We start from the raw sequence: 25,375 nt of genomic DNA on the forward strand, positions 1-25,375 counted from the left end.
GAGTACTTAATATGTTAAATAATAAAAAAAAAATTAATAGCTACCCACTCCCTTGAGCGGACACCTCTCTTGGGCGTACATGAGTTCACTGACGGTGAGTGCTTACCCAAGGGAGGTTTCACTGTATATGTGTAATATATCTACTCAATATTAATATGTTCCTTTGTTACCTGGTTTCATATGCTGTATTTAGCAGATCAGCAGGTAAACTGATACGCATTTTGGTTGTTTGTTTTCTTGCGCCGTATTTAGATATAAATTTCCTTATTTGTGTTGGGAGTGCACAATATTTAAAATAAATTTTATCTTTTATTTATTTATTGAGGTATATTTTTAAAATTTTTAAAAATATTTGAGGTACAACTTTTTCTTATGACGACAAATTTTTAATATACACAGGATCGAATTTGCACTTTTTATCATATATTACGACTAATTACGTAAAAATTTATATATTTAATAGTTATATTTATATTTATATTTTAACAAGAATGTTTTGACTTTCATTTTCATATAACTAATTTCTATAATTGTATGCATGTGCGTATGTATGTATATCACCAGCAATGTATCACAAATGTTAATCAGATTTATTTACACAAGTTTTTTTTGCATCTATTTACACAACTATCACCGCAAGTTTAAATACATAAAACATGTAAAATATTGTTTTTTCCCTTTTTTTGTAATTTTTGCATGTTCGTCTACGCTTTTAGAATTATTTAACCACTTGTCTACTGAGGTATCACATATATATATAGATATAGAATCAAACAGCTTTTGATATTTTAATTAAAAAAGTGAAGTTAACGCGTTTCGTCACACTAAACGAACTGCACATGAGCAGCTCTCTTAAACAACTGATCTAAGGTTAAATTGCAAAAAAGTTCTAGATTCGCGCTAAATGTAAAATGTTTATCATACGCACGGTGTCTGCCGGTGAAGTATGCGCATAGGGATTAATAAAAGTTCGTTATAAAAGGTGATACGATTTTGAATATTTTTATGTATGACGCAGCATTAGAGACGATTATTTTGAATGTACGTGGGATATTATCTCTCTATAAATCTTATAAAATAAAGACGCTAGATACCGTTGAAATTCCATCACACAGAATGCTCCGATTTTAAAACGCATTTAAAAGCTTACCTACTTGAGGTGGACTTTTTCAATATAATATGAAGGTATATATAAAAACACCTCTTACATAGGGGGCATAGATACAAGAGAGAGCTTGAAGTCATATATAACATTGCTACAAACAACGGATATAAAAAAGTACTAGTAGATAAGCACAGAAGGAAGCATGGTGAACCAAAACGTGTTAATGAAAAGGAAAATAATAACACCTGGACGACTATGACATATACTGGAAAAGCAACATATAAACTTCTTTAAAAAATACATCATTAACACAGCGTTCAAAACATCGAACAATCTAGGGCGGAAACTAAGAACTAAAACTAACTCAGAGGAGCAGCCACGGCGTATACAAGCTTATCTGTGGCTGCCAACATAGTTACATAGGACAAACAGGACGGAAAATAAGAACGAGGTTCAGAGAGCACATTAGAGATTACAACAAAAAACACGGAATGCAAACATACCAGAGCCTTAACTTCGCGAATCAATCACATGGTCGGAAATGAATGTTCCCCAGCAAACATCAATAAAACAGTTAGGGTTCTTCACATACAAGCAAAAGGCCGACGTCTCAACGTACCCGAAAACATGGAAATCTACAAACAGAAAACATTCGACGGTAGAATAATAAACGAACAGATAAACCCAATTTCTGACAAAATATTCGAGCCTTTAAAACTTGTTTGCAAGAAACAAAGTAATCACACAGGTACAACAGACAAACACACAACAACAAATAAATACAAAACAATTAACGCACCAAAACAACAAACCCCCAAAGAAGGCCAAACGACTAAAATTACGGACTTTTACCTGCCTCAGTCGGCCACACAAATCGATCAGTAAAAACCGCCCTCGGTTCTGAATGAGCACACAGCATATACACATAAGGGATGACTGAAAATCGTTCCAATATACATCATTTATCCACCCTGTCGGAAAATCAACAAAACAAAATAAGTATATACCTGGCACATTTTCAAAACAAAGTGAAAAATCATTAATTATTTTTTTACACAGGAAAAACGTATGGATCGATTGTAATACTTCTTCTTTGCACTAAAACTTTGAAATATTTACCTTCTTTCTGCATAAAAAAATACTTGATTTCTCTCTAATATGAGCCAAATTGTTTAAACAAAAGTAACATATTTTCCAAAAAATGCAGTTCGTGTGTTTGTTCGCTGTGAACTGTACGAGCAAACTTGCTTTGAGTGGGACTTTCACCACATCGCATTATGCATCACATACATATGTACATATTGAATTAGATCGAATGTGGAAAAAAGCCAGCATTCGCTAGCGTTATTTAACTTCGGTAGTACATTCATAGGTATGTATTGATGTATGTATGGATTTCCATTTCATAACAGCTTGACATATGTATGTACATATTTATGCGTGTTGACAAGTTAATACAACATAAATGGTATGCATACATCTCTTGAAAAATACTCTTTCGTTTGAACAAGTTAAAATTCTTAAACAAGAGTTCTAATTTTGACCATGTTTGTATGTATAGGCTAATGTTTGTGCACTAAGAAGATTTGAGCTATGTACATATATAATCTATAGTATATATAGAGGGATAAATGTTTGTTTGCAGCTTATGGCCTCCGAAACCACTGCGCAGATTTTATTCAAATTGCCAGAATAGCTTCACAGCAACCCGGTGAGTCTTCCTGTGAAGTTTCTTTCCTGGCTGTGGGCCAGGGACCGATCTATTCGAAAAAATTCTATTCATGGTTCGATTTGCCTGAAAAATGGTATACATATTGTTACGAATATTAGCAACACTAAGGGGTACTACCATCTCTAAGCAGTGACTTGATGCACATCAATAATTCAATTATTATGTCTACATATATGTACGTACACGCAGCGGAGAAGCAACGCACAAACACATGCAGATATCTTATCTGAGATATGCAATATAATGTCGCTCACAAACACACGCGCATGAGCTGTGAGAGAAGCTATAAAAATTGTGCATCTGTAGTTATAGCTGAGAAACTTATAGCAGATAACCAACTAGTAGAATCTAGAACAGAACCGCCTAGAAATATCAACGAGTAAACCAAACAGTGTAACAGGCGACACCAGTAGAGGAGCGAGAATCAGTTGCGATTAAGCACGCTATCTGTCGATCAATAGAAGTGTTATTTTGAAAGTACTTGAATAAAGGCCATTTTGCATTATTAAATATTGGAGTTATTTATTCAACAGTTTAGTGATTCGAACTTAGCAAAAGGTTGCAAATAAGAGGATTTGCAGTAAATTCGTTACAATATGTATAGGCAGCCCTTTGTCTAGGATAGTATTTAAGATAATTTTACCGGGTGATGGACCAGCGAACGACTGGGGCTAGGAATGACAGCGGAAATGGGACTGGGGCTGGGACTGGGAATGAGGAATGGAGAAGAATAAGAAGAACTAGAGAGAAGAGAAAAAAGAAAAAGATACTGATAAAGAGATAGAGTTATACGAAGATAGAGAGTTAGGGATAGATGGAGCGGTAAAGAAGTGAAGGAAAATATGGAGAAGGAGACGCAGAGAAAGAGAAAGGCAGAGGGAGGAGTGAGTAAAAGGATAAGGAAAAGGGGTGATAGGGATAGGGGGAGGTAGAGCAAGAGGTAAAAACGTCTTAAAAGTTATATAGATAGACCAAGGTTAGGGAATAATAATGTCTCGCGGGTCTGCTAGTATGGAATTAAAAACCGCAAAGATCCGCCCTTGAATTTGAGGCTTATGTTGCGAAGGTCTGGAAAAATTTATTTTTTATTTTTGTTGATCCTTGCAAATACCACGAAAATGTTTTCTTATTGTGACCTGGTTATTTGATATGCGATTATTCAAGTTGATAATTCAATGATTTTAATCTTGAATATCTCTATATGTTATTTCTTCTAATGTCCTTATTACTTCTGCAAGCGCTTTAACATAGTATTTTTATGGTTTGATGAAAAGAAAATCACAGATACATTAAGTGATACAACTGCTTTAAATCGCAAGCAAAATTATACGAAAACAAGTTTCAGGATAAAGGGAAGATTTGAGGTGACCCTCAGGAAAAAAGAATTTAAAATTATAGTTTTTTTTTGCACATATTCAAAAGGGAAAATAGAAGTTTTTTTTTTTTTTAAATTAAGCTAAAATTCATATTATACTATGTTCAAACAGAAAAATAAATTGAGGCAATTTCGATTTAAATTGAGTGGTGTTCATACAACTCAATTTAGCTTACACAATAGTAATTTGATAGCTGGTTGAAAACTTTGAAACTTTTCTGTGTTGAAAGAAAGTGTATTCAATGTTTTGGTTTAATTTTGAGTTTGCCATCTTCTTTTGACAATCACTACTCCAGTGAAATAAAAAAAATAAAATAAGCTGATGAGATGAGCCAACCTATAGTTGAGCCATGCGTAAAACTGACGTTTAAATCTACTCAATAAACACACTTTACAAGGTTGCATTTGCAGTTGGAAACAAATTATTACGCAATGTTTTTTAAATTGGCAATTTGTTATTACAATTTATTATATGATAAATTGCTTAATAAATTGCCCAAATGGTATAAATTGACAATTTGGTGTGTGTTTGTACATAGTATTAGTTTTTAACAAAAAACGAAGGCCTTATTAAGGTAGGGGATTGGAAGCTTGGACGAGATAATTAATAAAAAAGATTTTTTACTGCCTTATAAAGCATTCATATGATTTAATTCGTTTAATTGGAATTGGTAACGAAATCTATACTCTCACATCACTAACAAAGAATAATCTAGATGCGACTACATGACCTTGGCCACACTGTTAACTTTAATTGTTTTTAAATTCATGGTCTAAATCTCCATACACAGTTTCAAAATAAGTTATATGTAACATAATTATGGCCTTATGCTATGTTCAAACAGAAAAATAAATTGAGGCAATATCAATTCAAATTGAGTGGTGTTCATACAACTCAATTTAGCTTACACAATAGCAATTTGATGGCCGGTTGGCTCATCTCTACAGCAATAACATACCTGTGTTCAGAATGTCAAAATGTGCGTGTTGGAATTAGGTGAATGGAATGGAATGAAAACATAAAACTTTAAAATTTTTGTGTGTTGTAAGATAATGTGTTCAATGTTTTGGTTTCATTTTGAGTTTGCCATCCTCTTTTGACAATTCCTACTCCAGTGAAATGAAAAAAATAATATCAGCTGATGAGATGAGCCAACCATATAGTTGAGCCATGCGCAGCTGACGTTTAAATCTACTCAATAAACACACTTTACAAGGTTGTATTTACAGTTTGAAACAATTTATTACGCAATTTTTTTTAAATTGGCAATTTGTTATTACAATTTATTATATGATAAATTGCGTAATAAATTGCCCAAATGGTATAAATTGCCAATATGGCGTGTGTTTGTACCTAGTATTAAGTAGTTGAAGTTGAGGTTATGATGAAGGCAGGAACATTATGCCGCAAGTTTCTTACGGTATTGCATATTTTTGATATGCTGTAACGAATCTGATTTACTTAGCGGGAGTTAACTTTTAAGCCGAACCTCAATGCCGATCCCACGGAATGAAATTGTAATAACTTTCCATCGAGGACTATAGGTATTTTCCAATTTTGGTCTAACGAGTCGTTCAATATTGGCAAGACCTGTGTTTTGTCCTCGTTTAGGCAAAGGCCATTCGTTTTAGCCCAAAGTGATATTTTTTCAAGATCATCGTTCAGCCTAAGCACAAGATCTTCCCTCAGTCCGATTGGTCGCGAAAAATATCTGAATATTTTCAGCATATAAATGTATGAAGGAAATGTAACAGCAATGCACAATGCCTTTAATAAAAGCAGTAAATAGATTGTACCTAAGATTGATCCTTGGGATACACCTGAAAGAATTCTTCCACGTTCTAGACTTCTTGTAGCCTGTGCGAAAGATAACTTTCCATCAATTTTATTGAAGTTGAGCCAAAGCCGAAATGTTTAAGTTTCATTAGTAATATATATTGATTAATCGTGTCGAAGGCTTTATACACTTTGCGATCTCATATTCAATGCTTGAAACAAACGCGAATTTAATAGGGAGGTTGTATTCTAAGCTCTGATTAAAAACAAAAGACGAGCAGGATCTTGTCCAGTTATATCTATGAAATATGTTCATTGCGTTGCTTTATCATCTTTCAGAAAAACTGCTCAGGATTTTAAAATTTTCGCAAAATTTTGGAAGAAATGTCGTCATTAAATTTAGATTTGACATAATTTCTTTTAGCTTAACGCAAATCTGCTGTTATTCGGATGTCAAATGATCAAGTTACAACAACAAAAATATGTTTGGCTGTATATGTCAAGTCGAGCTTCTCTTACAATTTGCGCTATTCTCTTTTTTTCCGCAAATTGGCGGGAGGAGCCCATCATGTTTTATGCCGACTCCGAACGCCAGCTGCAAGGCAGATGAGTTTTCACTGAAAAGTTTTTCATGCCAGAAATACACTCCGAGTGCTTGCCAAATAACTGATAACTGAAAACTTTATTCTAATTGAAAAACTTGTGTCTGAAATTTTGATGTTGCTTTGCCAGGGGGTGAAACCAGATCTTCGGTGTGATAGGCGGAGTACGCTACCACCCCACCACGGCGGCCGCCAATATATAGAAAATATACTCGATTTTCACAATTCGATAAGCCAAAATCGAATAATCGTACATCGTAATTATGTAAAAAAAAGTAAATTATATACGAAATTAGCAAATTTATAAAGTTTTATCAATATCTTTCATGAAGCAATTATTATATAGAAGGGTATGTTAGAAGGCTTGCGTTTTGTGGTGACAAACAACTTTTGGATGAACTGATAACATTTCCAGCCATGGAGAAAGTTCGCTCAGATTCTGCTGATGTACTTGGTATACACAAATACTTCGACATAAAACCATGTTAGGGGATGAATATTACTTCGGATAAGGTAGGTTCGCTAACGCCACAGCTAATGTCAAATTATTGTGAATTTAAGGTTAGATAGGGCGCTTTTTAAACAAAGTTTGAAATATGGCAGCTAAGATAGATCTATTCGATTTCTTTGAAATTCCTTATGAAACCACATTACCGAACTTTTGTTAGAATCCACTCAGATAGGAGAAGAGACACGTTGGGTTACAGTAGGTACATATGTATGTATATACATAAGAGTGGGTCAAATTTATTGTTGAAAAGGCACATCCAGTTTCTGAATCTATGGGTCATACTGAGTAATATTGTCCATGGGACCATAGGTCTGAAATGAATTTCGAGCCTCCCTAATTTTGTTAGAAAATTTTATATTCCAATCCGAATAGCGGCTCTCACAAATAAAATACATGAATATAAATGTCAAATTCGGATTCGGATTGGGATATAAAATTGTCTAACAAAATTAGGCAGGCTCGAAATTCATTTTAGACCTATGGTCCTATGGACAATATTACTCAGTATGACCCATAGATTCAGAAACTGGATGTGCACCTGAAGTTTTTTTCCTCATTTTTCCCCATACAATTTGATCCGCCCTAATATACATAGTAACTAGTATGTACAGTTACTGTACTTGATTTTAGTTTATTACTTGGATAAGTTGTTAAAAACTTTAGTGAGTATACTGCTATTTATATGCATACAGGCTATATATCAAATCTGTAAATACTGAGTAAATATTTGTAGTATTAGAAAATCGTTGAGTTGATTAGTTAGTGAGCGAGTGCAATCCCTTTTAATTCAAAACTCATTATCTTTCTTGGTTAAGTCAATCATTCCGACTTCCTGACGCATGCAATGTATTCCAAGGCGAGGTCTATGCCATAGACAGAGCGGCAAAGCTGCTCCAATATAGTACGGTGTCCAACACCGACGTAACAATCTTTGTTGACAGCCAAGGCACCTTAAGGGCACTAGAGTCCAACATGATAAAACCGGACATCGTGCAGAGGTGTAGAGCCTCTCTGGCTTCTATTACTCATCTCAATGTCTCCCATTTCTGGGTCCCGGGGTACAGCGGCATTGTAGGGAATGAACTCGCGGATGAGATGGTTAGGAAAGGTTCCGACTTAGACATAAGAGTGGTGGACAGCCCCGTCCGACCGCCGCTGAGTTATCTCCTACGGAGAGTCGGGAATATGAGAACAGGGCAACGGATTTGCTATGGACCAGTAGGGTTGACTGCGAAGTCTCAAGGTCCTTATGGCCATGCTTGTATAGGAAAGGCACCAGCTTCCTTCTCAAACTGAACAAATCTGCGGTGAGGGTACTTACGGGTGTCATCACAGGTCATTGTGCTATCACCCAATGCTCCGACGGTGGCGAATACCAACAAGCTCCCTCTGCAGAAGCTGCCGATGCCCGGCACTTCAAAGGAGAAGGCTCAGATTTCTGGGCTCACGCTTCCTCGACAGCCTGGCAGAAGTTGGGCAGGTGGACGTCTCGCTTCTTTTGGGTTCATCAGGGAATGCAAGTGGTTCGTTGAGGACCACTAGGAGGTAATGGGGCTAAACGAATTTTTCGCCACGCTGTACTTACTGAAGGCACTCACAATGGACAAAAATGTCTCCGAGTGGAAGTGTGGGTAATACCCACGCACGCTCTTTTAACCTAACCTAGCCTAACCTAACCTATAGCACGATTTCTCCTTACAAAATAATACTCACAATTCATGAGTACTTCAAGCACTGTACTTAAAAAAAAATTCATGTTAAAGATATTTCTATAATCTGTTGTAGTCGTACTAACTTTTTACAAGTCTTAATAAGATTTAATGCATAGAAATACCTTTTGTACAATAAATTTTAGATGTTTCTGCGAATATTCTCTTATATTATAAAACAAATTAAATTTTTAATCAAATACTGATAAGAATTTAACTATTATTTTGTAGAGTATGTCTAATATAATTAGATTATATACCTGCATATGTAAGTACATGCGTCATAAAAGCCCCGTCACATAAGCAGTCCTTCACATATGTAGCTGCGTTTAACGCAATATTAGCCGTGTTTTCTTTACACGTATATACATCTACATTTGCGGGTAAAAAGTGTAACTAGCTACAGAACGGGTTGTACCTAAAAGTGGAGACACACACCTCTGTTGACCATATTGTATAACCTATAGCTGAATCGTTTGCGGGTAATAGTGGACACACACCATTTGTAGAGGTAATACATAGAGGTGGTATAGAGGTTAAAACATAGACACACATTTCAGTTGCAACTGAGTATAATGCGTATTGAAATTTAGGAGTACTAATTTTCTGCGCAACAATTTCAGATGTGTAGATAAAGTTTAACCGCGGGTTCGAATCGAGCTGAAGGTCTAACAATAATTTTTTATCATTATTATTGTTATGATACATTTTTTCTTAATTGAAAAAGTTTTTAAATTAGAATAGAAGAAAGAAAAAATTTAGACAGCTGCCAAAGCTCGTTGTATAGATCCATTTCGGGAACTGCTAAATTCTTTCATCGGCAACGTTTAGGCGCCGCTGCTATAACCAAAAAATTGTTTCTTTCTTCTATTCTAATTTAAACATTTTTTCAATTAAGAAAAAATTTATCATAACAATATGTTAATAATAATGAGCTTAAAGGCCGTGGTTAAATAAAACACAATGTTTAAAATTTCATTGGTTTTTTTAATTTGTCAATATTTCGGCTTCAGTCTGAAGCCATCTTCAGGACTGTAAGTAAACACAAATGTATAAAAAGGGGGGCATTCATTTCAGATACATGGTCATTAAAATTTACGTTATGCAACTAGGTATACATATAAACGAGACACAACTTACACTTGTGGTTATTCTTTATCGACTGATCATATGTTCGGAAAACAAAAGTAAAATAAACATCAAAAATGTATACAATTTTAAAGTACAGTAAGTGTAAACTAAAATATGCACAAACAAATATATAGGGATACAAACAATAGATCAACGAATATGTCGTCATCCAACATTATGATTTGCTGATCCCAAGTATGCTGCTAGCGGAATAATTTCTGTACGCTGCTTTCTTTCATGTGCGCCGTGAGACTTGCATTTTGTGTTGTTGCTTAAGCAATAAATTGCGATATGCATATGCGCATTGGTCTGTGTCACCTTTAAAATTAATTCTCTTATCATTAGGCGTGTTCATAATGTGGAGCATTTCCATGGTGAAGCGCTTATTATATTGTTTCTCTATGTCCAATATAGTAACATTCTGGAAATCGGGATAGTGGCCCGTATCCTTACAGTGGGCCGTTAAGGCCGTTTTATTTTCCGAAGCGTTGTTTCTAAGTTTAATATTGGACTTATGGCCGGAAATCCTTGTCTTTAATTTTAATTTTGTTGTCCCCACATATACCTTCTCGCATAAGTGAGACCCGTCACCGTTGCATGGGATTCTGTATATTAGGTTGGATTTCTCATCCTTTGGAATTCTGTCCTTTGTATTACTGTAAATTTGTTTCAATGTATTGTTGTATGTGAACGCTATTTTGACCTTTTCTTTGTCATATAAATCCGATCTCTTGATCCTCTCTGCTATTCTTGGGACATAGGTTATCGCTTTGTATATTTTGTTATTTGCTTCTTCAGGTTTACGTTCATTACGTGCTCTGGTATAGAAATTTCGGACCAGTTTATTGACCAAGCTACTTGGAAACTCATTATCCTCTAGAGTTTTTTTGATGATCGTGATATTCTTCTTGTGGTACATTCTGTCGCTTATTGTAAGTACCCGTCTTATGAAGCTTTTGGCGGTATTTATTATTGTACTTTTTTCGTGTTTTGAATAATAGTTAATTAGTCTTCCCGAAGCTGTGGGTTTTCTGTACCAGTCAATATAGAATTTGTTGTTTCTCCTATTGATTAACGTGTCCAAGTACGGTAGTTGACCATCTTTCTCAACCTCTATTGTAAATTTAATGTTTCTGCTGTAGCTGTTGAGTTCAGTGAGAATGTTTCCAATTTGTTCAGTTTTTACAATGGCAAATAAGTCATCTACATACTTTGTAAGTAGGCGTGGTTTGCTAGTAGTTTCATTTTCGAATCTTGTTAGCAGCTCCTCCATGACAATGTCAGCTATGACTGGGGAGGCTGGTGAGCCCATGGGCATTCCTGTACGTTGTTCGTATATTTTTTCATTGTATTTAAAATATCGATTCTCTTTTATGCAAAATTTCACCATTGTGATAAATAGTTCCCTTGTTAAGGATGTATATTCTTTTATGTTTTCCCACTTTGCGGATATGATTTCAATGGCTAAATCAACCGGAATGCTTGGGAACAAGGAGACTACGTCCAAGGAAACAAGGCTTTCATCATCATAAATATATGTGCCATTGACCTTACTTTTAAATTCTGCTGAGTCATCGACATTATATTTAGAAGAACAAGTGATATTTTTGAGTATTCTCACGACATATTTCCAGAGGTTGTATGACGGGGAGTCGATAGATGAACAAATAGGTCGGAGTGGTATACCTTCTTTATGAATTTTTGGTAATCCATAGATTCTGGGAGTAATAGCATTTTTACACAGTAGCTTGTTCTTTTCTTGGATATCTATGGCACCGCTGTTGAACATCCTTTGAACAATCTCATTGTTTTTGTCTTGTAGCTTGTTCGTCGGATCGCGTTTTAAAACTCTGTAGGTAGAGATGTCGTTCACCAGTGTCTGAATCTTTGTATCGTATTCGTTTTTGTCTATCACCACTGTAGCGTTGCCCTTGTCGGCATTGAGTACAAGTAATAGTTTGTTGTGTTTGAGGAACCGTTTTGTCTCTTCCAGTATTTTGCGTGTGAATTTGTCTCGTGTGGAAATCGTATTGTTTTTTAGATGGTCGTGTATCAGTGTCGTGAAGTTGTTTCTTGCCACTTCTTGTGATTCCTTATCTTTCGCCGTTTGTATAATGTTTTCCCCGTCTGCTATAAACTTAAATAGAGGAAATTTCTTGTTTTCGGTCGAGAGGACATATTTCGGGCCCAGTGATAACAGCCATTGTATATCATGTGGTATTTCAGTTTGTGTGGTATTTCGGAACCATTGTGGTACCACCCTAATATTGAGTTTTTCCTTCTCTTGTTGTCTTAGTTTTTCGTACTTTTTTGTTTGTCTCTGTTTAATCTTGCTTGTGAGGTTGTCCAACAGTATATTTTCACTTTCGTAGAATTTGGTTGAATGGTGAGAATTAAGAGTGTGATCGATTTCTGTTCTCAGTCTATTTGCCTCCCTTCTGTTTTGTCTTAGGAGGTCATGTTTGATACATATTATCATATTTAAAAGCTTCGCCTGCACTTGATTAATGAATGTGACAACTTTGTTTGTGTACTTACGTGGAATTCTGCAATTATTGGTGTTGTTTTTTATGATGTACATAATATCTTTTGTTGCATCTCTTAAAAAATTTGGTGTTATTCCACTTCGCTTGCATCTCTCCAAGAATTTCGTCGACTCTGATATTTTAATAATTTGTTGTGTTTTTTGCTGGTATCGTTTGATGTCCCTGTTGATCCGTGTATTATATTTGTGTTTGATGGTTTGGTACACCTTAAGGGTGTCTCCGTTCTTTTGGTGTGCTCCCCGTTTGAACATTTTTGGTAATTTTTATAGCCTTATGCGTTTACGTTATGTTAATAATAATGAGCTTAAAGGCCGTGGTTAAATAAAACACAATGTTTAAAATTTCATTGGTTTTTTTAATTTGTCAATATTTCGGCTTCAGTCTGAAGCCATCTTCAGGACTGTAAGTAAACACAAATGTATAAAAAGGGGGGCATTCATTTCAGATACATGGTCATTAAAATTTACGTTATGCAACTAGGTATACATATAAACGAGACACAACTTACACTTGTGGTTATTCTTTATCGACTGATCATATGTTCGGAAAACAAAAGTAAAATAAACATCAAAAATGTATACAATTTTAAAGTACAGTAAGTGTAAACTAAAATATGCACAAACAAATATATAGGGATACAAACAATAGATCAACGAATATGTCGTTATCCAACATTATGATTTGCTGATCCCAAGTATGCTGCTAGCGGAATAATTTCTGTACGCTGCTTTCTTTCATGTGCGCCGTGAGACTTGCATTTTGTGTTGTTGCTTAAGCAATAAATTGCGATATGCATATGCGCATTGGTCTGTGTCAAATTTATCATAACAATAATAATGATAAAAAATTATTGTTAGGCCTTGAGCTCGATTCGAACCCGCGATCTTACAAATCAGTAGGCCGATATAACAACAAAAATTGTTAATACATCCTAGAGCACGGGGAAAAAAGTGTCAATAAAATATGACACTAAGGCAGCATTGCCATCAAACAAGTCCAATTTTCACATCCATTCTGCAACAGATGTCGCAGTGTTGTGAATATCAATTGGCACGAACCAGAATAGAAGTAGGATTAATGAAGACAAACAAAAACCACTTTGATGACTGAATGGTTATGGCAGCGGCGCCTAAACGTTGCCGATGAAGGAATTTAGCAGTTCCCGAAATGGATCTATACAACGAGCTTTGGCAGTTGTCTAAATTTTTTCTTTCTTCTATTCTAATTTAAAAACTTTTTCAATTAAGAAAAAATGTATCATAACAATAATAATGATAAAAAATTATTGTTAGGCCTTGAGCTCGATTCGAACCTGCGATCGTACAAATCAGTAGGCCGATATAACAACAAAAATTGATAAAGTTTAACGCTTAGCAGTTCATATAAAGTTTAAGTGTATATGTATATAGATGTAAAAAAAGAAAACACAGCTATTATGCATGATGAGTATATTGCACGTATTTTTATGAAGAACGGCAGATTGAGCGACACTGGCAACATCTGGCATGAAAAAGTTGCTAACTTCCAACTTTTGTTGCAAGCAAAACATAAGAAGAAAAATTTGACATTTGCTTTGGCTAAGAGTGTTTTCACACTTTGCAAGTGAAATTATTTTTCCCACTCGTTAGTTAGGTTATTTGCTGATTCCCTATCTGCGCTTCAAGGGCGATCTTAAGGCCACAATAGAGGTGGACGGTTGGCGCAAGAGTGCTCAAATGGCGGACGAGGCGATACATGTGTACACAGATGGTTCCAAAGTAGTGGAGTAGAGTAGGGTCTGCGGTATACTGTGCTGATCCGGAAATAAACAGATCCTTCAGGCTGCCGGATTACCGTAGCGTTTTCCAAGCGGAAATAGTAGCCGTAACCAAAGCAGTAGAAACTCCGGAAAAGAATAGCCTAAGCTTCAACCGTGTTAACTTTTATACTGACAGTCAAGCAACAATTAAGGCAATAATCTCGCATAGCACAGCATCTAAATGCGTGTTAGAGTGTAAGCAGTCCCTGGAGAGAATGGGGACAGGGAGAAGCATACATCTATATTGGGTCCCAGGGCATATGGGAATAGATGGGAATGAAAAAGCGGATGAACTAGCTAAAAAGGGCGCATCCCTTGAAGCATGCTCCGTAGACGTCCCAATTAGACTGGGCGAGATTAAGCGAAGGCGAGAGGTGCACATGATCGACCAAGAAGGAAATGCGTGTGTTCAAGCGCGGCGCTGTAAAGTGTCGAAGATTATGTGTAGGTCTTACAACCTTAGACTAACAAAGTTGCTTCCATCATTACAAAGAGAGGACTGTAGACTTACAGTCACGTCGCATGCCTTTTAATTAGGCTTGGTCAGTGATAGCAGATGTAGGAAGTGCGGGATGGAGGGGGAAACGATCGAGCACGTTATGTGCTCGTGACCTGCGCTTGCCAGGCTAAGACTCCAGCTATTAGGAGTGATACGGCTGTCAGATCTAGAAACAGCAAGTGGCTTAAGTCCTAGAAAGCTTCTAGTATTTGCCAAGAGGACGGAGTTATTTTATAACATCGGTCCTGGTTTTTGATAGGGTTTTTCAGTTTCGTCGTTAAAACAAACTTCTGGTAACACTACGGACTCATTCGGTATATGTGAGGTCCTCATGGACCGGCCAGTTCAACCTAACCTAACCTAGTTAGGTTAGGTGGTAGTTGCCCTGATAGGGTAAGCTAACTTGGACAACTTGATGATCCGTTGTGATACCACATACAATATAGCTGCTCAGAGAAGCGTTGCGTAGCAACGATATAATTTCGAACCTTGGTTAAATCCTCCGGAGATACAAGTGAGTCGCGACCGAAGTAATTTCGCCTAGTTCTGGCAAAAGCTGGGCAATCAAGCATAAAGTGATTTGATGATTCCACATTAGACTGGGTTGGTCCCCATACAAAAAAAAAAGTTGCTAATGTCCGCCCCTAAATTTGAAGATTATGTTGAGAGGGTTTCGGAAATTTTTTTTTAAATTTTTTGTGATCCTTCGAAAGGTTTTTTCGTTGTAACATGGTTACTTGACGTCCGATTTTTAAAATGTATATGTCATTATTTTGGCCTTGAGAAGCTTCACATTTCCGTTTAATGTCCTTTTAAGCTATGAAGTCGTTTTCACATGATTAGGTCAGCTAACAAAAAGTAACAAAGTAACAAAGTGAGTCAAACCTGTTGTTTCGTATATATAATAATAACTCTATGCGACAAAATCAACTTTTTTTCTGGGTATTGGACAAACCCACTTTTTCGTAGAGATTGAGGCTTAAGTAAACAAAGTACTATCTCCGTTTTCGAACTTAGCCTCCAAAAAATAGATATCGGCTTACGAAGTTTGAAGTTCGAAACTCTACATTTCGAAATTTTATTTTATTTTTTTGTTAACGCGTTCAGCAAATTGAACAAGTAAACATACATTAGGGGGGTCACATTTTGTTAGCTGACCTAATCATGTGAAAACGACTTCATAGCTTAAAAGGACATTAAACGGAAATGTGAAGCTTCTCTAGGCCAAAATAATGACATATCAATTTTAAAAATCGGACGTCAAATTGTTATAAGTTACAAAAATTTTTTCCGAAACCCTCTCAACATAATCTTCAAATTTAGGGGCGGACATTAGTAACTTTTTTTTTTTGACCCAGTCTATTCCACCTCATCATCCTCCATAAAGCTATACCAGGATGGAGTTTCCATTATATTGAGACGTACAGCATGGACTTCCATTGGAAAGTGACCTGTCAAAACCCCAAAGGCAATTCATTGAGGATCCTTAGTGAACCCAAATATGTCGGTAGACCACCTACCATCCACTTTCGGCAGAAAGATCTTGCTACCCTGCAAGGGATGGTGTCCGTCCACCGCTTGCTGAGTTGACTCGAGGCCCATCTATGCAGGAGCAAACCACAGGTGGCCAGCGGAATCCCGAAATCCCTATAGCCATCTTCATCTGGTTCAGTTGTACCGATGAACACTAGAAGATCCGTTTGACAGTACTTACTGGTACTTTTCTAACATTTTTCACAGTTTAAAACTACAATTTAACAAATGAATAGGAAATATACTTCAATTGCCAAGTCTGAAGTTCCTTACATTTACAAACGCAATATCATGCGTGATTGCGGCGATGTTATGGATGTATGAAAGCAATAGTGGTACTTTGTAAGAAAACTGTAAAATAGCTTAGCTTAAAATACATCATATTCCAAAAATAAGTTACAACAATGTCGTTCTTAATTGATGGTATGCAGTGAGTTGCGAATGTGCTAAGTGCAAACATTTTTTTTATTACTCCGAAAACGTGCTAATGGAAAACTACGTTATTCAATTTATTTTATAGAATCTAATATGATTTGTACTCTACAACATTTATTATTTTGACTTATAACAGAAACCTTATCAAGGCAAATCAAACAAGGTGAAATTGACAAGTAACACTTTTTGTTATCTTTAGTTACTTCAAAAAACTGTAAGCAAGTGCATTAACCCTTTGTGAGCTGACTATAAACTTTGGATCATACAAAAATCATTTGTTAAAGCAGCAAAAGGAATTAACAAAGATTCTTGGGAGTTATTCTGGTTGTGATTCACTCTTGCCAACTACTACAACTTACAGCTGATTAGAAATGCAGTTCAATCCTTATTCCTGCTGGACCAAATAGATATTTTGTTTTGTAATATCCGACAGACAGTTGCTGAAGAAGCATATAAACCTTTGCATCCGACAAACGACGTGTATGAAGATTTTTCGCCACCAGCCAGCAGTTTCCATAGCACAACTCGATTGAAGAACAAATTTATTGCAACCCAAAGGTTCCCGAGACAAAAAAAAATGTTTCACGCTGAAGTCGGGCTAGTACCATAAGGTTTTAGCACCGATTCGCACTAGATTCATTAACATCGAACACTGCTCATATCCTAAATGTTTCATGTATGCTTTTGAAGAAGAACTCAAAACTGTTTGCGTTGACTATTGATCATACCACCAGAGTTGTGGTGAAATGCAACAGAACAACAGGAGCAGAAATATCATCCAATCAATAGCACTAAAGCCCTGAAAGGTTAAGCTCGGTTATCGGCACTTACGGTTCTAATTTGATGACCTCGATGCAGGCGGCAAATCATTCCGCACTCCTATTATTAGTGTTTTTTTTCTTGTTTAATGATTTCCTTTTTACTTCCTTTATATTAGGTCGGTTGAATATTTGTCCGCTTTTCATACAAATCTTGCAATCGATTTTTAAGTAACCTCTCATTGACTACAAACGTGAAACTTTACACATAGGTTAGAACACGGAGGCAATGCAACAAAAGGAAAAAAAATCCGTTAGGTGGCGCACGGATCGAAATAATTAGATAAGAATTGGAAAATTTTCAAATCAGCTTTTAAGTAACTTCTCGATTAGCTAGAGACTTGAAATTTCATACTTAATTCAGAGGTCGATAAAAAAAGATTCGCTAGGAGGTGCAACTGTAAAACTTCACAGATAGGATAAGCCGCCGAGAAAGTTTAAGAAAAGGAGAAAAAAATTCCGTTAGGTGGCGCACGAAACGAAATATTTAGATAAGAATTTGGAAATTTGGTGTTTTGAGATCGATTTTAAAGTAACTCCTCATTGAAGTACAAACATGAAACCTCAGAGACAGGGTAAGACTCCGTGACAAAGGAACAAAAGGAGGAAAAAAATCCGTTAGGTGGCGCACGGATCGAAAAAATTAGATAATAATTTGGAATTTGAAACAGGATTTTAAGAAACTTCTCGATAAGCTAGAGGCTAAAAATTTAGAGCTTAATTCAGAGGTCGATGACAGCCGATGACACAATACAAAAAGTTTCGCTAGGGGGTGCACGGACTGAGATATTTAGAAAAATCAAACGGAACGGAGGGAATTTTGGGATTGATTTTTATTTAAGTTCTCATTGAGCTACAACTGTAAAACTTCTCAGATAGGACAAGTCGCCGAGAAAATTTAAGAAAAGGAGAAAAAAATTCCGTTAGGTGGCGTGCGGATCGAAATATTTAGATAAGAATTTGGAAATTTGGTGTTGTGATATCGGTTTTATAGTAACTTCTCATTGAGCTACAAACATGAAACCATGAAACCTCAGAGACAGGTTAAGACACCATGACAAAGGAATAAAAGGAGAAAAAAATTCCGTTAGGTGGCGCACAGATCGAAAAAATTAGATAATAACTTGGAAATTTGAAACCGGGTTTTAAGTAGCTTCTCGATGAGCTAGAGGCTAAAAACTTAGACATTAATTCAAAGGTCGATTACAGCCGATGACACAATACAAAAAGTTTCGCTAGGGGGCGCACGGACTGAGATATTTAGAAAAATCTAACGGAACGGAGGGAATTTTGGGATTAATTTTTATTTAAGTTCTCATTGGGCTACAAGCGTAAAACTTAACAGATAGGTTAAGACACCGAGAAAATGTAAGAAAAGTATAAAATAAAAAAGTTTAAGCACTTCTTTTATATAAATGGACAAAAATCAGCGAAAAATGTCTCCTCATATACAGACATATTCTTGCTAAACTTTGATTTTTAAATTTTGGTCATAATAATATCTCCTTTCCTACCAACTTTCCAATCCAAGTAATGTGCGCTCCACTTTTATATTTTTACTTTTCATAAATCTTTTTGCAATTTCTAAGTCAAAATTTAAAAATAAAAGTTTAGCAAGAATATGTCTGTATATGATAGAGATATACGCCACCGATAAACGCCGCCGATTAGGGTCGTTTTTCGCGCGCCGCCGCCGAATGTTAAAAATATCGGCGCGGCGGCGGCGGCGTCCGGCGCGTTACTATATTTTCTACTCGTTTAAGACTGTTTAGGCCATTTATTGTTCATGTCGGATATGGTCGAAAGTGGTATCAACGGATGCGCATCACTGCCAGTTATAAGAAACTAATTGCGAAATTTAACTCTTTCTAACTGTTCAAAAGTTATTTATAAAAACAAGTGTTTTCGATGTCAGCTTAACACGGACTTTGCATCACCCATTTCACCAAGTTTTTAAAACAAAACACTAAAAGAAAAGTTATATAATAAACTAGCAGAGTACCCGACGTCGTTCGGGTATAAATAAAAGCAGTAATATATAGACTAATATATTACACTAATCCCAACCCCATTTTTATGGGAGATGCCACGCCCCTTTTTCGCTATCCCCAATTTTTCCCGAGGGGATAGGAATTAGTCTTATATACCTCCTCACCTAATTTCAGTCGTCTAGCTTTAATACTTTCAGATATATTGACAACGAAAAATTCAAGTTGTATGGGAGGTGCCACGCCCCCTTTTTCGTTATACCCAGTTTTCTGGAGGGGGTAGGGATTGGTCTCATATAACCACTCACCTAATTTCAGTCGTCTAGCCTTAATACTTTCAGATATATTGACTACGAAAAATTCCAGTTGTATGGGAGGTGCCACGCCCCCTTGTCGCAAACTTTCTTTATATAGCCTACCATATATTGACGCACTCAGGGTATGTCATGGCAAAATTTCGTTCGATTCCATTCTGCGGTTTAGGCTGCAAGTCCAAACATACATACAGACATACTTTAACAAATATATTGTAGAGATTTATATGCTCACTTTGCATTTTTTTTCAACAAATTAATAATGAACAATGAATTCAAATAAAATGACCCAAGGCGTTTCAAATTGTTTTCAAATTGCCCTCAAGTTGTTAAAAAAGCGAAAAAGGTGCCGATTTTTAAAAAAAATTGTATATTGCGATTGGCTGAAAGAATAAGCCAAATCAGTGATGCAAAATCCTTTAGTAGGTTCTAGGGGCATAAAAACTCCTTTGAACAGATTCTTACCTCATACTTAAGTTGAGGATATATGTAAGAATGAGAAGGTTTTGAAAAATCATTTGGGCTTACATTCAAAAATCTATTGTTTATTTGCGAAACTATAAAATAGCGTCTGAAATGTTAATTTTAATTTTCACACTTCATCCTTCAACATCCAAGTCTCCCGGTTTGACATAAAGTTGGCGGCCCTATCCAAAACTAGTCCCTTGGAGTGAATCACATTGATTATAGCCTATCAACCAAGTATAAATATCACCTACACGTTACGGCTCCTTTTACAAATGTGAAGACACATATATTGACCAGGTGAGGCTTTGTCCTTCGCAAGAACACTCATAGTGGTGAAGCAAAAAGCTTTCCCAAGTCAGTCGAACTAATGACTGTGTGTGCTATTACCCTAACGTAGTGGACAGTCGAACTAGTCTGAAAACTGAAGCTACGCGTTCATCCATAATGAGATCTTATATCATAAGGCCGGAAAACAGCAGTAAACATCTTTCAACTTAAAATTGGTCGACTTTCATTTTAAAATATCGTTTTGATTTAACGAAGACTGTGGAAATAAATGATGTGAACACAAACGTCTTCAAACTTTGGTCTACATTTTAAAAATTTTATCCAGGGTCCTTGTAAAATTTTAATTATGTAGATGCGCCGAGTATTTTACGATTTTCACCGATTACGCAATGACTTCCAATTAGATTGGTTATGATTTCGAAGGCGGCGTCCTTGGCCGAATAGTCACTCCCTAATGTTTCAAGGTGTTTCTCTGGTGTAGCTCGGCAGCATAGCGCGACAAAACCATCCTTTGGAAAGTCTTCGGAGCTACACCTAGAGCTTCTAGGAAAGTGACGTCGACGAAGGTATGAGTTCGAAGTCGCAGTCCTATAGCTGGCATATGATGTGAGTGTCAGGAGGCGTGGTAGCGACTAGTGGTCGGGATTGCTATTGTTCGCACATCGGGAATTGTAGCTCTTAAAAACAGCAGAAGAACTGGAGGCGCCCTGTGCCACGAGAGTCATGAGTATTAATAGACCATTAATAGCAACCGTAAGTCGCCTTTGTGCGTGACCGCAAAGGAGCCACAAATGATTTAAAGAAATAGTGTTCGCGACGATTATTAGGAGTTAACCCTAGGCGAAACTACGCTTTGCACGAGATATGTAAACAAAAGTGTGGCTATTTTATGTATCTCTATTTCTTTTCAGCAGACGCGGCACTACCAATTCGAAAGATAGGGGTTAGGTTCGAAGCCTCTCTGGAGTAAGTGAAGGAGGGGCAATCCCTCCGCAAGGAGCTACTCCTGAACATTTTTGAACGGTCTGCGAGATCTTGAGACAAAAATCCCGGATCTTTCCGAAATGGCCAACACGTTGAATTCATTAAATACATACAAACAAAACCTTTCCTAAATACTATTTTTTTAAATAGAAAAATCAAGCTTTTTAAAGTATGAATACCGGCGTACGCCGGCGCGTCGCCCACGCCGCCGCCGCCGATAAAGTGATCGGCGTAAAGCTCTAGTATATGAGAAGACATTTTTCGCTGATTTTTGTCCATTTATATAAAGGAAGTGCTTGAAATTGTTTTATTTTATTTTTATAATATATGTTGATTATTATCTATTCTACTGCCCAGTTATCTTTATATATTGAAAGACATATTTTACTGCATCAGAAAGGTACAAGTTTCAAACTTAGTTTATGTCATATGAAGCTACAAGTTTGATACCGACTCCGAACGAGATCTGCAGATGAATTTTCCCCTAAAAGCTTTTCTTTGCAGAAATAAACTCGTAGTGTTTGCACAGCCACTGCTACCCGCTCAGAAAAACTTTTTCTAAAGTTTTTGATGTTGCTCTTTCCGGACCTTGAATCCTGTATCTCCGATGTGTTAGCCGAGCAGGTAGATTTATTAAGTTGCTTAAACGTTATTTACAAACAGACATTGGACGGACCACTTCACTTAATGTAGTAGATATCCAAAACCTGCACGGAGCTATAACAAAAAAACTTTAACCGCCCTAATATACTACATATACATACATCTGTACCTACTCATCTAAATATATGTAAGAGAGCTCACGTGAGCAACAAATATCACGAAAACCAGTTAAGAGTAGTGTAATCAATTGATAGTGAATCGCTCTAAAATAACACAATCAACTGATAGCACCCACTCAACAAATTTAATCATAGCTGGGACGGCATTTTTAGCTGTCAAGTACATGGTTAAAAGTTTGTGGTTAACTCTGAAACTTTTTCGTAATACATATGTATGACCAAACCAAATTATGTTTAAAAATGTAACTTTTCAGTTATTGACGAAAATGTGAGAATGAAATTTGGTTTGCATTTAAAACTTTTTGAATTGAGTCCGGTGGTGCTGGATTTTAGAACGGCGTTTTTCTCTGAGTGTAGAGAAACACTTCATGGCAAAAACACAATCGAAGGGATTGACAAGCCACAAAATCAATTTGATGTTAGTTGTTCGCTCGCTTTCAAAAAGGAAGAAAAAATATACTCCGAAAATAAAATTTTTACTCTGGCGTAGTTGTTTACTCAGGTAATAGTTTTAAATACTCCGAACACTGGTAGCGAAATATGAGAGAAATGTAAAAAATCGAAAAACTTCAAAAGCGCTACGTCATCAAACTTTTTTTTAAATTCGATTACAAATACAATAATTCTCAGAAAGCCGGCTAAAAATTAAAAATAATTTGTTTGTCAGAAAAGATATAAAGGGAGTTCAGAATTTTGTGTATTTGCCGGTAAAAATGTTGCTATAGCAAATTAAAGCTGTGGATCATGTGCAACTTTTATCGTTTTAAATTGTTTCTTTGCGTACTTTGTTTCGTTTTTCCAGTTGTTAATTTACTGTTCAAAATTTAAAAAAATTAACTACGGTTTTTGCGTATTTGCCATGACGTAGCAAATGCGTAGCCGTAAAATTTTTTGGTGTTTTGTGTAAAAATACTGTTTTTATACCACGCTCTACTTGTACGCAGTGTGATTGGATAACGGTTGGTTGTACAGGTATAAATGAATCGAGACTTCCATATATCAAAATCATCACTATCGAAAAAAAAAATTATAAAGCTATGTCCGCCCCTCCGTCTGTTAACACGATACTTTGAGCAAATATGTATTGGTTTATTTTTACCTAATCCGGTATGCGGACTCATCTGGACCCAGAATAGATTGTTATTGAAAATGAGTGAAATCAGACCACGCCCACTTTTTCGATATCGAAAATTTATACAAATGGAAAAAATACGTTAATTTAAAAACGAATACCGCTTAGCTAATGAAATTTGGTAGATGGCTTGGCTTTGTGACGCAAAACGTAAATTCCAAAAAAATTTGGAATATGGGCGTGGCACCATCCACATTAGAAGAAGAAAATTTGAAAGTTTTACAAGCCGTAAATCAAAAGCCGTTAAAAATATTACATTGAAAATTGGCAGAGACACTATCCTTGCCAAATTATATAGACTGAGTGATGATATACAAAATCCGTAAGAGCCCACGCCCACTTTTCTTAAAGGTCTAACCTTAACAAAGCTTGCAATAACTCTATGGTATTTAACTACATTTGACTGATAATGTACCTCATTAGTGGTATGGTTGAGCTAAGAACAAAACTTAAACAAATTTTGAAAATGGGCGTGCACGGTTTCAAGTGCACAGCTGGGTATGTAATGTTCGGTTCCATTCGAACTTAGACTTTCTTACTTGTTGAGTATTGCTTTCTTGTTTTTCTGGCGGCTGTTACTGTTTCTATTTATGTTTCCCACCGGCGAAATAGCGCAGATGCACATGTGACACCAACAAAGGTCATTAGATTATCATTTATGTTTGTTTTTACTTTTATTTTTGTACAGTATTATCAATGTTATTATATTTGTTGTGAGTCGTCAGAATACTTACAATATTAGAAACAAGTAAGGAAGGCTAAGTTCGGGTGTAACCGAACATTACATACTCAGCTGAGAGCTTTGGAGACAAAATAAGGGAAATTCACCATGTAGGAAAATGAACCTAGGGTAACCCTGGAATGGGTTTGTATGACATGGGTATCAAATGGAAGGTATTAATGAGTTGACCCAGAACATCATCTGTCGGGTACCGCTAATTTATTTATATATGTTATACCACGAACAGTATTCATGCCAAGATTCCAAGGGCTTTTGATTTCGCCTTGCAGAACTTTTTCATTTTCTTCTACTTAATATGGTAGGTGTCACACCCATTTTACAAAGTTGTTTCTAAAGTTATATTTTGCGTCAATAAACCAATCCAATTACCATGTTTCATCCCTTTTTCGTATTTCGTATAGAATTATGGCATTTTTTTAATTTTTCGTAATTTTCGATATCCAAAAAGTGGGCGTGGTCATGGTCGGATTTCGGCCATTTTTTATACCAATTCAAAGTGAGTTCAGATAAGTTCGTGAACTTAGTTTAGCAAAGATATATCGATTTTTGCTCAAGTTATCGTGTTAACGACCGAGCGGAAGGACAGACTGTCGACTGTGTATAAAAACTGTGCGTGGCTTCAACCGATTTCGCCCTTTTTCACAGAAATAAGTTATTGTCCTAGCATCTAAGCCTCTACCAAATTTCACAAGGATTGGTAAATTTTTGTTCGACTTATGGCATTAAAAGTATCCTAGACAAATTAAATGAAAAAGGACGGAGCCACGCCCATTTTGAAAATTTCTTTTATTTTTGTATTTTGTTGCACCGTATCATTAGTGGAGTTGAATGTTGACATAATTTACTTATATACTGTAAAGATATTAATTTTTTTGTTATAATTTGGCTTAAAAATATTTTTTTTAAAGTGGGCGTGTTCGTCATCCGATTTTGCAAATTTTTATTTAGCACACATATAGGAATAGGATATATATATATCTTCAACGACTGCCATATTACGGCTTGCAAAACTTTCAAATTACCTTCTTTCAAAAGTGGGCGGTGCCACGCCCATTGTGCAAGATTTTATTAATTTTCTATTCTACGTCATAAGGTCAACCCACCTA

General features: G+C 36.1%; 1 protein-coding gene and 1 long non-coding RNA gene across 6 annotated transcripts in view; one reads left to right on the forward strand and one right to left on the reverse strand.

Moving 5' to 3' along the window:
- Positions 1-25,375, forward strand: part of LOC137250915 (uncharacterized) — a 570,288-nt gene that overhangs the window by 45,388 nt on the left and 499,525 nt on the right. The window lies entirely within an intron of this gene.
- Positions 1-25,375, reverse strand: part of LOC137250913 (uncharacterized) — a 178,497-nt gene that overhangs the window by 38,018 nt on the left and 115,104 nt on the right. Inside the window, exon 1 of one of the 5 annotated variants that reach the window (XM_067784633.1) lies at positions 171-860. The exons of the other annotated variants lie outside the window; for them this stretch is intronic. Coding sequence (XP_067640734.1) covers positions 171-220 — 50 coding nt within the window. The 5' untranslated portion in view covers positions 221-860. Of the gene's footprint in view, positions 1-170; positions 861-25,375 lie in introns of those variants that run through there. 5 annotated transcript variants of the gene reach the window in all.

This window comes from Eurosta solidaginis, chromosome 4 (genome assembly GCF_040869045.1).
Source record: "Eurosta solidaginis isolate ZX-2024a chromosome 4, ASM4086904v1, whole genome shotgun sequence".
In the NCBI taxonomy this organism is placed as follows: Eukaryota; Metazoa; Arthropoda; class Insecta; order Diptera; family Tephritidae; genus Eurosta; species Eurosta solidaginis.